This window comes from Sprattus sprattus (assembly GCF_963457725.1).
Source record: "Sprattus sprattus genome assembly, chromosome: 19".
Taxonomy (NCBI): domain Eukaryota; kingdom Metazoa; phylum Chordata; class Actinopteri; order Clupeiformes; family Clupeidae; genus Sprattus; species Sprattus sprattus.
The window spans coordinates 1,650,346-1,665,830 of NC_137917.1; the positions used below are offsets into that span (position 1 = coordinate 1,650,346).

A 15,485-nucleotide genomic window follows, 5' to 3' on the forward strand; every position below is an offset into this window, starting at 1 on the left:
GGTGTAAATGTGCCCCCATGTTCCCCTCCTCTGCTCTGGTCTCAGGTGTAAATGTGCCCCCATGTTCCCCTCCTCTGCTCTGGTCTCAGGTGTAAATGTGCCCCCATGTTCCCCTCCTCTGCTCTGGTCTCAGGTGTAAATGTGCCCCCATGTTCCCCTCCTCTGCTCTGGTCTCAGGTGTAAATGTGCCCCCATGTTCGACGGGCCCGAGTGCCAGCAGACCAAGCACAGTTTCCACGGCCATGGCTATGCCTGGTTCCCTCCCATCAGGCCCTGCTTCCAGAGCCAAATCTCGCTGGAGTTCATCACCGAGGCGCCCAACGGCCTGCTGCTCTACAACGGCCCACTGGCCGCCCCCCAGCCCGGAGACCCAGAGGACTTCATCGCCCTCGGTAATGCCCAAACCGGCTCCCGTCAATATGTTTGCATAGCATTTGGATTTAGTTCAGTGATATATTGAGCCTATACTGTAGGCTTTCATCAAGGGCAACATAAATAACGGTGGTCTGAACGGGCATGTTATGTTAAGAGTTATTCATGCTGGTGATTGTTGTTAATAAGCCATTGGAACAAAGGAGAAGTGTTTTGCAGTGGACTGAATGTTATGGTGTAAAGGACCCCACATGCTTATCCGATTGTGCTCTCCGATCTCACGAGGCACGCCCTAAAACGCCCTCCTTGAAGTGGGACCACACCTTTGAGCACCTCGGAGAGCCATCCGAGGGTCTCGGATGGCCTCTGGAGCACCGCTTGAATTTTCTCACTATCCGATCCGAGCTGTCCGACACCCCTGGCTTAAATCACGTTTCCTGTTTCGTTCCCTATATGACAGCACCGCCGTTTTTAAAAAATCGCTGAGAGATCGCTGGGAACATGGGGCTGGAGGTCCAGGAGTGCATTAGGAGTTGGAGGAAGATCAGGGACAAGTTTGTAAAAATGAAAAAAACTATGAAGGGCACCAGCGGCGATGCAGGAGGAAAACCGACATCTCCCTTCTTCCTTGCTCTATCGTGGCTCTCGCCGCATATAAAGCATAGGGAGACGTCGTCTAATTACAGCAATAATAAAAACATTTCTTGGTTTTCGAACAGCCTCTTTGTGTTTGAGTTAGCAGAGCATGCAGTGTTAATGATTAAATTGTAAAATAACCTGAATTGTAGACGTAAAAAAGCAGAACTGTTTGTGTGGTATAATAATAGAAAATATTCGGCAATAACCGCGAGCTTGGTCATTGTCGTTAGTAATTCATTTCACAACAACAGCCTCTGATCATTAACTGAAAATACACGGGATATAAACAAACGATTTCTTATTTTATAGTTTGTTGTTGATGATGATGTAATGGCCTTGTAACATCATAATAAACTGTTGGTAATCTCCACAGCCCCTCGTAGAACCATGCAGGTAGAGGTGAGTCGTACGATCATCAGATTAGAAAGGGCGTGTCTCTCGTGAAGTCGTACGAGGTGAATTGGATAACCATGCAGATGCCTTAAGTCTACACTAAACCTGCTCCGCTTAGTATGGATGTCACACATGAGATTCAAAATTTAAAAATGAGAAATGATTTTAACATTCAGATATCCACTCCCACATTTTTAGAAGGGCAGTCAATACTGGCATGATTTAAGGCTTTTAAATCACCTGTGCCAGAAATTAATTTAATCCAACCGATTAATTGCATGGCTTATTTTTTTTAAGAGCCAGCTCAATAAGTGTCAGAAACCGTCAAAAGTGTGACCATCAATCATGCATTGGTTTTCCTCAGTGCAGACCTGTGCTGCTGTGGTCAGCACAATGTTGAATCGGTTGTGGTCAGCAGAGAGGTTGATACTGGGGTCACTCCTGAAGGTCAGATAGTGCAGCCCCACTGACACACACACACACACAGACACACACACACACACACACACACACACACACACACACACACACAGACACACACAGACACACACACACACACACACACACACACACACACACACACACACACGTGCCTGTCCCACAACCGGTTTTGTTGCCGTTTCACTGAATAGCCCGCCCAGTTGGCGCTTACATCATCACTTTGCTACACATTGCTTTTAGTTGTGTGATTATTGAGCTGGGGCCCAAGCGTTCCCTGCATGAGAAGAAGATCGAACTTGACCACAAATTGATTGTCGAGAAGCATTTTTCATGGATGCTGTTCAATACAGTGTGTGCCAACAGTGTTTTGGGTCGATGGGGCCAGGTTGTATAGATGTATTGATAGCAATATTGCTCATATTTAGTCAAAACATGAGCATGACACCAGATGACGCATGGGGACTTGATCAGGGTTTTACAATAGTCATTAGTACTGGACCTAAATGCCTGAGGCACTTTGTTTTGAATAACTTTGCCAGCAGTCGGGGGGCGGGGAGGCGGTGATGTTACCTAGAATACCTTCCTTCTGTGTGAGGGGAAAACCTCCTTTAAGTGTGGAATCCCCATGTTCCTACCTGAAGCCCAATCAACTGCAGGCCCAGCCTGACATGGTGTAGAACTGCCTCTGCTCTCAGTGTAGAAACGTGGCACACACATGTAGATGCACTTATCAAACTCCTCTGATGTCTCCCCACCATGCCTGCAGCCGCAGACATCCTCTCAATTTAACAAGCCTCTCCTGATTACATAAAGATGTTGTAGTTGAAGTTACACCGTTAGTAGTAGTTGCAGCGTCACTGCTGTTGAAACCGTTGTAAAAGTAGCAGTCATTAAAACGTTGTAGAAAAGTGTTGATTACAGCTCTAAGTTCTTCCTTCCCCCTCCCCCTCCTCCTCTTCTTCTTCCTCCTCCAGAGCTTAAGAACGGCATCCCATCTCTGAGTGTGAACCACGGCTCTGGAACGCTGACGCTTCAGCTCCAGCCCAGGACTGCCGTCACAGACCGCCGCTGGCATCGTCTTGACATCGTCAGCGACGGGAAGGTTAGGAGAACGCGCCTTGGGGATTGCCCCGGGGGGAGGGGGGGGGGCGGAGTAGAGGGAGGAGGGACAGAGGAAGGCAGAGGGTGGGAGGCTTTCCAATGAGGCTGCTGAAGGCCCACTGATGTTGGTCTGGGTAGAATACAGTTCCTCACTCACATCCATTATGTCCAATTTATCGATATCACAGAAATGTTAAGAAGCAATCTCCCCTCATGGCTAGTCTCCAGGTGAAGTGGTGGGACTCTACACCTCCTTCCCATTTGTTTTCACCAAATCACTTTTGAGGAAGGATGAAGGACTTACTATTTTAACAATACTACATCTTCCTCTGAATATTGTTTTTTAAATCACAGATGAAGAATCATCAACTATGCCTCACAATTGTCCTCTATGTTGTAGTGATATCAGTGGTTGCTGTGGTGGTTGTAGTAGATGAGAGAGACTAAGTGATGCTGGTGTGTTGCAGACGGTGCAGCTGATCCTGGACCACTGCACTGGGGCTGCGGTGAACGAGGTGGAGGGCCTGGGGGTGGATATGCTGGAGATGGACCAGTCGGCCTGCAAGACCTCCGCAGAAACACCAGGCAGTCAGAGGTAAAGGACAAACAGTGATGTAATACAGTTTAGCTTGATGATGGAATACAATTGATAAACTTCACAAATGTGTGCCAATTACTTTTCTTTATTGTTGTAATTGTAGTTGTTTTACCTAGATTGAGGCAATCCGCTTGGATGATTTCATGTGTGTTCCCATATCAGCTTCTAGCAGTAGCATTTTAGGCTCTCCTGACCACAGGGCACTGAACTGCATGTTGTTCTGCATGTTGTCTCCAGGTTCTTGAACGTGAACCAGCCCCTACAGGTGGGAGGGGTGAAAGAGACACACCCACACCGGCGCACAACCCCCCACTACAAGGGCTTTGTGGGATGTCTGAAGAACCTGGTAGTAGACAGCCAGGTATGGACCATCCTTTTCCTCTCCTTTTTCTCCAACGCATGCACACACCAGGGGGCCAGGCATTCTTTCTCAATGTTGGCTTTGGCCCGCCAATGCACAATGCAATGGGTGGAACCGCTCCTGAAGAACTGGGCACCCTTCAATTTGTTTAAACCTACATATTGGCTTCCAGTAAATAGATGGATTGAAAAATATAGAAATGAAGGACTGGGAAGTACAGCTTGGTGAGATGGAATGGGCTGTCCAGACTCTGCAGAACTGAACAGCCCATCTTTGGCTTTGTCCTGAAACACACCATACCATCTGAGTAAACAGTCCTTTCTTCATGTCTTCTTCTGAGGATTGGAGTCTATTTAGATTAGGCTCGGGTTTCTGGGGTTGCTCCCAAAAACCATCTGTCTGCTTGTTTCTGACAGAGCAGCTGAACAGTGCAGTGCTGCCAGACAGACAGATAGAGGAGGAGATAGACCACAGACACAAACACAGAGCTAAAGCTAGCCATGCAGACTCAGGGCAAAACCCTAATTTAAGGATAAGGATGCACACACACAGGCATGCCCCCCCTCTACATGGGCACATTCACACCCCATCTTACTTCTCCCACATTTCCTATTTCCACTAAGCAGCTGCTGAACTCATGTTACTGTTATAGCAATTATAAGGCCGGGATTGTTCCCTGCAGAGGCTGAACCTCTCCCCAGCTCCAGACATGTTCCCCTGCAGCCCAGTGGCAATCAGACCGGGGAGGGTGAAAGACCACGGGGGGAGGAGGGGATAAGGGGTCAGCAGTGGCAGCTGCTCTGAGTGCTGCGTCAGGTGAGCTGGTGACCCAGGGCACCTCAGGACAGGAAGTCAATAAGGTCGCCAAGACCCCCAGTCTGCTGACAAGGAAAACTACCTCACTATGTTTGGTTTTGTGTGTGTGTGTGCTATTGTGTGTGTTTCTATACTTTGTGTGTTAATTGTGTGTGTATGTGTGTATACAGTGTGTGTAGACGTGTGTAGATGTGTGTGTGTGTGTGTGTGTGTGTGTGTGCCTCTACCTATTGTGTGTGTGTGTGTGTGTGTGCCTCTACCTAATGTGTGTGTATGTGTCCTGTCAGGTGTATGACTTGGGTAACCCAGCAGAGAGCGTGAACAGCACCCCAGGGTGCACCCTGACTGACGGGGTGTGTCTGACGACCGGGGGTCCCTCTTGCGGAGTCTACGGAAGGTGCTTGGGGGAGTGGGGCTCCTTCAGCTGTGACTGCCACCCCGGCTACAGCGGACACAAGTGTGAGAAAGGTGAAAGAAAGGCACAAAACTCACTCTTTTATCTAAAACATTGTAAAGTGTTAAATGTGACAATGGACTTGTGGGCCTCATTATCTACAGTCATGCCAATAGAATGTAAGAAGCTGTCCACTGAACTTAATTTAAGAAGACACTTTCGAAAATGTTCCAGAATGAGGTCCATTGTTATTAAAGGCTATTAGATTAATTGGGGGGAAATAGTTTACATTGTTCTGTTTCTGAAAATCTCTTTTGAGTTTGACGTGAGGTCTTATCCCCCACCCTAGCGTTGCCGGACTGGTCCTTTGAGCCGGACAGTGTGCTGCGTTACCAGCTGCGGGGGGGTGGAAGTCCCCGCTCGACCCACGCCGAGCTCCTGCTGCGCACCCGCGCCTCCTCGGGCAGCCTGCTCAGCATGACCTCACGTGATGCCAACGAGTACATCGTCCTGGAGGTCAGTGACATGTCAACTCCACACCCTACACACAGCCACGATTCACTGCACCCACCCGGCCCAACAGCACCCCAAATAACAGATTGCACAGTGCAATGTTAGTGAAGAGCATACAGTACTGTATTACTGGCTTACATGTTTCTCCCTTTTGTGCTGATGTACATGGCTGTATTGAATCTGAAACTCATATCCACAACTGCTGTGAAGCTTTTGGCTGACATTAGAAATCAGATAGCAAACCAGACCACTATAATGTCCGATGCTACGGAGATATAACAAACTTGACTTGGTCAATTACCAAATGTATGAATGTAACTTGAAAGGACTTGTGCCTGTGTCGGTGTGAACAGATAGCAGACGGACACCTGAGCGTTCGCGCCAACCTTGGCGACGGTGCCCACTCCCTGCGTCTGATTGGTCAGCGCGTTGACGGTGGCCAGTGGTTGCTGGTCAGCCTGCTTCGCCATGACAACCTCTTCACACTGCGTCTGGATCGGGGCGGCGGGTCACGGGAGGTCACTGCCGCGCTGGGACAGAGGAGGGAGATTGTGGTGAACCCGTCCAGCGTGCTGCTAGGCAATGGCGGCACCCACGGCACACGCGTAGACTTCCAAGGTCAGACCCAGCCCAGTGTTGATTTATTCTTTAGTCTTTTTCTCACTTTGACTTTGATAGTGGTTCTAGATGCTCTCGTTTATTCCCAGTCTTCCTGTTATAGACCGTTTCATCTCTCTCTCCTGTCCCCTTATGTGTATTTTCCCCAGTGCCCTTTACAATAATCACCTTTATCAGTGAGTGGTGCAAAGGGGTCTTTATGTCCATAATGGTGTACAGTCTTGGGTGAACTCAGGGTGAACATGTCAGAGGGGGTCAGCTAGGATCCTTATGTTAATTTCCCGTGTGTGTGTGTGTGTGTGTGTGTGTGTGTGTGTGTGTGTGTGTGTGTGTGTGTGTGTGTGTGTGTGCGTGTGTGTGTGTGCAGGTTGCATGCGTGATATGCGTCTAAACGGGCACACACTACCGCTGGACGGCCAGAGCACAGAGTTCAGCACGGTGCTTGAGCGTCGCGGGGTCACCCCTGGCTGCCACTCAGACGCCTGCAGTGCCAGGCCCTGCCAGAGCCCCCTCTACTGCGTGGACCTGTGGAGGAAACACGAGTGCCGGTGAGGGGACCGCAGTGTTTAGCTCACACACACACACACACACACACACACACACACACACACACACACACACACACACACACACACTACCTCATCTTATTGCTGCCTCACACACTACTTCACATAACCTTACTGCCACCTCACACACACTACCTCACACTTCACATAACCTTACTGCCACCTCACACACACTACCTCACACTTTACCTAACCTTACGGTCACCTCACACACACTACCTCACACTTCACATTAACTTACGGTCACCTCACACACACTACCTCACACTTTACCTAACCTTACGGTCACCTCACACACACTACCTCACACTTTACCTAACCTTACGGTCACCTCACACACACTACCTCACACTTCACATTAACTTACGGTCACCTCACACACACTACCTCACACTTTACCTAACCTTACGGTCACCTCACACACACTACCTCACACTTTACCTAACCTTACGGTCACCTCACACACACTACCTCACACTTTACCTAACCTTACGGTCACCTCACACACACTACCTCACACTTTACCTAACCTTACGGTCACCTCACACACACTACCTCACACTTTACCTAACCTTACGGTCACCTCACACACACTACCTCACACTTTACCTAACCTTACGGTCACCTCACACACACTACCTCACACTTTACCTAACCTTACGGTCACCTCACACACACTACCTCACACTTCACATAAACGTACTGCCATGTCACACACATGCGTAGAATGCTAAATGCATTAAACACATAAATGCATCTCTTTTCATGTTTAGAATGTCACTCTGCTGTAAAGTGGCTTAAAGTGTGTTTAGACTATATAACTACTATTCATTATCTTATTTTATGTTGGACATCACACATTTCTTATGTGTTACTTACTGTCAAGAAATGTCATACCTAACTATACTAAAGACAGCCAATTTGGTCAAAGTAGTACACTTTTAGTGGACTAGGAACACTTTAAATGGTAAAAGGACTGAAGTTGGCTGCTTTTAAACTGTCAATAGAATTGCCATTTGACCACTTTAAATCCTGACTCTGCTTCCATCCACTTACAGACATAAAGTGCAATTTGTTTCAGGCATGCTCCATGTTTCTAAAGTCCACTGTGTTTGTTTGTTTTTGTTTGTTTGTTTGATTGTTGTTGACCAGGTGTCCGTCGGGTCAGGTTCTGGTGCTGGACGAGTCATCCGGGATGCAGCGCTGCGGCCCGTCCCCGTGCCGGGGCTCGACCTGCCGGAACGGCGGGACCTGTATGGCCCAATCCACCAATAGCTACCAGTGCCGCTGCGCCGATGGCTTCCGGGGCCAGTGGTGCGAGGTTGGCCGTGCCAAAGCCATATATCTGGCCTCGCTCAGTCCCAGCTCCATACTGGCCATCAGCATGTGCCTGCTGGTCTTCCTCGGTGAGTGGGGATGGACTGGGCTGCATGCACCACTGTGCGTACACTGGAGTCAGGCACAAATGCGTTATGCTGCATATCTAACCTGTTATACGTATCACCTGGTATGCGCTTAAATTGAAATGCTCAGACGTATATGTTTCACTGCCTCTCACACTTTCAGCACATGTGTACACACTGATCAGATAGCTACCCTAAAACTCACACTTTCATCACATGTGTACACACTGATCAGATAGCTACCCTAAAACTCACACTTTCATCACATGTGTACACACTGATCAGATAGCTACCCTAAAACTCACACTTTCATCACATGTGTACACACTGATCAGATAGCTACCCTAAAACTCACACTTTCAGCAAATGTGTACACACGATCAGATAGCTACCCTAAAACTCACACTTTCAGCACATGTAAACACACGATCAGATAGCTACCCTAAAACTCACACTTTCAGCACATGTAAACACACGATCAGATAGCTACCCTAAAACTCACACTTTCATCACATGTGTACACACTGATCAGATAGCTACCCTTCAACTCCCGGCCTTCATGACCGCCAAACTTTCTTAGATGCACACACGCCCTATGACCTTAGTCTTCACACGGACTCTATGAACATCGGTTTTACACTGCACAGAGTGACGGCTCTGCTGGAGGTGATAATCGGTGAGAGGGAAACAAGATGATAGACTGATAGGAAAACAGCTAGACAGAGATGGGTCGGGGGGGGGGAACAGAGATGGGTCGGGGGGTGGGTGTATGGTGTACTAAAAGAAGGGGGGAAAAGGGAAAAGGCAAACATTTTATTTGTGGGAGACACAAAGCAGTGATGAGAATACCCAGAGAACTAGAGAAAGAAGGGAGTGCTTCTTTGCAGCCTTCTGCTGTAAGTGTAGACTGTAAGCGGTTCTTGCTCCTATGTATGTGGGGGCCTGGGGCCCAGGGGAGGAGCATGTGGGAGAGGAGCAGAAAGAGAGGAGCAGGAGGAGAGGAGCATGGGAAGAGGAGCATGTGGGAGCAGGGGTGAAGCTCTGAGCTCCGTTTCCTGAGGCCCACTCAAAGTCCACATAAACACACATTCACACACATACATTTACACCATTAAAGTCACACATGTACACACTGCATCTATACCTTTAAATGCCTCAGGGTACACTGGAGATAGTCTATCCTCTCTTTGCACCTCTCTACCTCCACCCCCCCCCCCTCTCTCTCTCTTCCTCTCTGACCCACTTCTTCTGCTGTCCTACAGCCGTCCTGGTCGCCGTGACCGTGTGGAACCAGAAGGGCAGCCGCAATAAGTTCCGCAAGCACGGCGTTTACCACATCCCGGCGGAGCACGAGAGCTGGGAGGACATCCGGGAGAACATCCTGAACTACAACGAGGAGGGGGGAGGGGAACAGGACCAGGTACACACACACACACACACACACATTTACTCACACACACACACTCACACTCTCACACACTCTCGGACACACACACACACACACATTTACAAACACACACACTCACTCACTGACACACGCACACGCACACACACACACACTCACGCTCTTACTCACTCACACACACACACACATACACACACACACACACACACACACACACACACACACACACACACACACTTACTCACTGACACACACACACACACACACACACAAACTCACTCACTGACACACACACACACACACACACACACACAAACTCACTCACTGACACACACACACACACACACACACACTCACTCACTCACTCACTCACTCACTCACTCACTCACTCACTCACTGACTCACGCACACACACACACACTCACGCTCTCACTCACTCACACACACACACACACACTCACACACACATATACGCACAATCACACTCACACACTCATGCAAATAGGCACACACACATATGAGGGGCCGTGTAGGCCATAATTCAAACTTGCCTGTCATACACACCATTGAAGAACTTTTGGCTTTCACAAACACTACTGAAATACACTCACATTCACTACTGAATACCTCTCACGTAAACTAGTGAAATTGGAACCTCACACAATGACAACTGAAAACCTCACATACTCATGAGTAAACACCTCTCCCACATACAACTGAAAATGTGACCTCTCACACGCACAACCCAAAATGTAACCTCTCACATATACAACTGAAAATGTAACCTCTCACACGCACAACTGAAAATGTAACCTCTTACATTCATTACTCAAACTTGCCTCTCATACACACCATTGAAGACCTTTTGCCTTTCACAAACACTACTGAAATACACTCACATTCACTACTGAACACCTCTCACGTATACTAGTGAAAAAAGGAACCTCACACAATGACAACTGAAAACCTCACATACTCATAAGTGAACACCTCTCACATACAACTGAAAATGTAACCTCTCACACGCACAACCCAAAATGTAACCTCTCACATATACAACTGAAAATGTAACCTCTCACACGCACAACCCAAAATGTAACCTCTCACATATTCAACTGAAAATGTAACCTCTCACACGCACAACCCAAAATGTAACCTCTCACATATACAACTGAAAATGTAACCTCTCACACATACAACTGAAAATGTAACCTCTCACACGCACAACCCAAAATGTAACCTCTCACATATACAACTGAAAATGTAACCTCTCACACATACAACTGAAAATGTAACCTCTCACACGCACAACCCAAAATGTAACCTCTCACATTCATTACTGAACAAGTAACCTCTCACACATACAACTGAAAATGTAACCTCTCACACATACAACTGAAAATGTAACCTCTCACACCCACAACCCAAAATGTAACCTCTCTCACATACAACTGTAAATGTGACCTCTCACATTCACTACTGAAACTGCAACCTCTCACGCACACAACTGAAAATGTCACCTCTCACATTCATTACTGAAAATGTAAACTCTCACACACAACTAATTATAGGACCATTTACTAAGCAAGATAAGACAATTGTATATATGCTTCATACTTTGTGTGCACAAAAGTTTACTGTACAAAATACAGTAGATGCACACAGTTTTAACAATTTAACTGATAATTTTTTCTTATAATCCCTTAAAATAAGCTTTATATTGTTTTACAATTTTATTTCAGCATAGAGTAAAATTTCCGAGCTAGCTTAATTACTTTTCTAGTTATAGCAATTTGAAAATGGCACTCCAGAAAACCCTGCTAAAATTACAGACACCCCATCACCCTATAAAACATTATTTTGTGACAAAACTATTGGGAGTAGAGAGCTAATATTTGGGGCTATACCTATTAAGAGGTGTAATAGTATGTAGTATGAACGACCTTGATTTATTTCATCCAAAATAGTCACACTTTACATGGAGTGACTTGCATGCGTAAGTGTGACAATTTACAATTTAACATTAATCAAATAAAGCATCTTGTGCAGTTTAAGCTCAGTGTCATATACTAACCTTTTGCTACCATTTGAATATGCTTACATAGGCCATTGAATGCTGGGCGTGTACAAAAATTCCATATTTTCAAAAAATATTATTAAACATATATAAATAATAATATAATTTTAGTCATATAATAACAGTTGATTGCCTAATATAACACAGTTATATAGCTGAAATAAAATTGTAAAACAATATATAGCTTAGATAGCTTATTTTAAGGGATTATAAGACAAAATGATCAGTTAAATTGTTAAAACTGTGTGCATCTACTGTATTTTGTACAGTAAACTTTTGTGCACACAAAGTATGAAGCATATATACAATTGTCTTATCTTGCTTAGTAAATGGTCCTATAATTAGTTGTGTGTGAGAGGTTGCAGTTTCAGTAGTGAATGTGAGAGGTGACATTTTCAGTTGTATATGTGAGAGGTTACATTTTAGGTTGTGCGTGTGAGAGGTTACATTTTCAGTTGTATAAGTGAGAGGTTACATTTTGGGTTGTGCGTGTGAGAGGTTACATTTTCAGTTGTATATGTGAGAGGTTACATTTTGGGTTGTGCGTGTGAGAGGTTCCATTTTCAGTTGTATATGTGAGAGGTTACATTTTGGGTTGTGCGTGTGAGAGGTTACATTTTCAGTTGTATATGTGAGAGGTTACTTGTTCAGTAATGAATGTGAGAGGTTACATTTTGGGTTGTGCGTGTGAGAGGTTACATTTTCAGTTGTATGTGTGAGAGGTTACATTTTCAGTTGTATATGTGAGAGGTCACATTTTCAGTTGTATAAGTGAGAGGTTACATTTTGGGTTGTATGTGTGAGAGGTTACATTTTCAGTTGTATATGTGAGAGGTTACATTTTGGGTTGTATATGTGAGAGGTTACATTTTGGGTTGTATGTGTGAGAGGTTACATTTTCAGTTGTATATGTGAGAGGTTACATTTTGGGTTGTGCGTGTGAGAGGTTACATTTTCAGTTGTATGTGTGAGAGGTTACATTTTCAGTTGTATATGTGAGAGGTTACATTTTGGGTTGTGCGTGTGAGAGGTTACATTTTCAGTTGTATGTGTGAGAGGTTACATTTTCAGTTGTATATGTGAGAGGTCACATTTTCAGTTGTAAAAGTGAGAGGTTACATTTTCAGTTGTATATGTGAGATGTTACATTTTGGGTTGTATGTGTGAGAGGTTACATTTTCAGTTGTATATGTGAGAGGTTACATTTTGGGTTGTGTGTGTAAGACGTTACATTTTCAGTTGTATATGTGAGAGGTTACATTTTGGGTTGTGCGTGTGAGAGGTTACATTTTCAATAGTATGTGAGAGGTGTTCACTTATGAGTATGTGAGGTTTTCAGTTGTCATTGTGTGAGGTTCCTTTTTTCACTAGTATACGTGAGAGGTGTTCAGTAGTGAATGTGAGTGTATTTCAGGAGTGTTTGTGAAAGGCAAAAGGTCTTTAATGGTGTGTATGAGAGGCAAGTTTGAGTAATGAATGTGAGAGGTTACATTTTCAGTTGTGCGTGTGAGAGGTTACATTTTCAGTTGTATATGTGAGAGGTTACATTTTGGGTTGTGCGTGTGAGAGATTACATTTTCAGTTGTATGTGTGAGAGGTGTTCACTCATGAGTATGTGAGGTTTTCAGTTGTCATTGTGTGAGGTTCCATTTTCACTAGTATACGTGAGAGGTATTCAGTAGTGAATGTGAGTGTATTTCAGTAGTGTTTGTAAAAAGGCAAAAGGTCTTCAATGGTGTGTATGAGAGGCAAGTTTGAATTATGGCCTACACAGCCCCTCATACACACACACTCACACACGCACACACGCATGTACACACACACACCCACACTCCCACACATTCACACACTCACACACGCACACACACACACACACACCCACCCACACACACACTCACTCACACACAAGCACACTTTACACACTTAAACAGCCATTAGTGCAGTCATGCTCTGGGGCTCCAGGGAGGGTCAGCATTGATTTGCCATCACTTTAGGTCACATCAGCGCTTAGGCTGACATCCTTAAGTCTGAAGTATACTGCCGGCCGTGAACACGGCAAGGTTTAGGTCTGCACATGATGCAAACACCGTCACCAGTGTGCGGACTGCCTGTGCGGCACCAAAAACGTTTACATGCAGGCCGGAGCACATGGACTGCACACGTTCAAAAGCACATGCTCAGGGTCAAGAGAAAACCAAATCTATGTATTAATTTAGCATTCATTTATCCAAAGTAACTTACAGTACAGGTGCACATTTTCTCATACAACATACACCTACAACTACTGGAGACTAATTTATTTTAGGCTTCAGCGAATCATAGTTGATCCATTCTTCAGATTGAGGAGTAAACGGTTCTGAAGGGGCAGAAGTTTTTGCTGCAGATTCACATTACGTAGATATATCATTTCAAACACTGTGATTGAGCTTGTGTGCTTAGAGACACACACATGCACGCACAAACACCTGTGTGTGTGTGTGTGTGTACACAGCTGTTTGTATGATATACTGTGTCTGTGGAGTGAAATGAAGGACATGACAGACTGACCTATTTTTCCCCGTTCACCAGAACGCCTACGACATCACCGAGCTGAAGCGCCCGCTGTGCTCCAGCCTGTCCCAGTCGTCCTCCTGCACCACCGCGCCCCTCATCAAGTCCTCCCAGGGCTCCCAGGAGGAGGTGCACCCCTTAACGGTGAGCGCCGGTGGCCTTGCCCCGCACCCCTCCTACGCCTCACACGTCGTGGCCACCATCCCCCACCCGCACCACCACCATCACCACCACCACTGCCCCATGGACTTCAAGAGCTACGTTTCACGCATCATCTGGGAGGCGGACAACGACAGCCTGGCCCTCCCGCTGGACACGTACCGTGTCTACTGCATCGAGGGCCAGGGCGAGGGCGCGTCGAGCGTCGGCAGCCTCAGCTCGCTGGGTTCGGCCCTTGCCGACACCAATGCCGACGCTGACTTCAGCTACGAGAGCCTGCGCCACTGGGGGCCCAAGTTCGAAGGCCTGACTGAGCTGTACCGCCGGCCCGAACTGCCACTCGGCACCTACCGGGAGGCCGTGCGGAGCCCCACCCCAACCCAGGGCCGTGGCCAGGGTCACGGGCGGCAGGAGCAGCAACTATAATGCTGGGCTTGTGTCTTTGTGTGCAGGACTGTTGTGTAGCCGTCCTTGGTTGTGCTGGTTTGTTTCTGGTTTTGAAATGATGATCAGGGTAGCTTGTGAAGAGAAGCGAGCGATCCCTATCCATTGACTCTGTTGTTTTGTTTGATTATGTGTTTGCTTGGTTTTGGTGTTCAGCATTACACACAAGCGCACACACACACACACACACACACACACACACACACACACATACACACACACACACACACACACACTCACACAACAGAAGCTTTACCAGCCAGCAGGGGAGAAGATGCCCTGACGCTGGAAATGACATTTTAAGTTTTATTTATTGAGTGATAAACTATTCATTTTTTTTCATAAATGTACTGTATTTATTTTAGCATTGAAATATTCTTTATACAGGGAACAAAGCCAGTGGATTACTGTGTTATTTTTTTTTATGACCTTCAAGGGAAGACGTTTTTGTGAGTTACTATTGGCCTCCCCCAGTCTGTTTAATTAAAGATGCCTTTTCCTGGTGGCCTCCACTTGATGTACTCCCACTATGTACAGATGAGTTTAGGCAGGGAGATGGGAAGAGCTGTGGCAGGCGTGCCTGGAGAGAAGTGGCACGTTGAGCAGTGAATCTGGGACGTATTCACTCCTTCTCT

The 15,485-nt window shown here is 46.3% G+C and overlaps 1 protein-coding gene across 1 annotated transcript in view; it reads left to right on the top strand.

The window, feature by feature from the left end:
* The window catches only part of LOC308380066 (neural-cadherin), a gene marked incomplete at its 3' end in the record, with an annotated part of 138,550 nt that extends 123,718 nt beyond the window's left edge, over positions 1-14,832 (top strand). Inside the window, 11 exon segments of the mRNA XM_080857347.1 lie at positions 178-392; positions 2,820-2,947; positions 3,414-3,541; positions 3,782-3,905; positions 5,009-5,189; positions 5,465-5,635; positions 5,986-6,246; positions 6,614-6,794; positions 7,965-8,218; positions 9,478-9,635; positions 14,266-14,832. Coding sequence (XP_080713473.1) covers positions 178-392; positions 2,820-2,947; positions 3,414-3,541; positions 3,782-3,905; positions 5,009-5,189; positions 5,465-5,635; positions 5,986-6,246; positions 6,614-6,794; positions 7,965-8,218; positions 9,478-9,635; positions 14,266-14,832 — 2,368 coding nt within the window.
* Between the last annotated feature and the right edge of the window lie 653 nt (positions 14,833-15,485).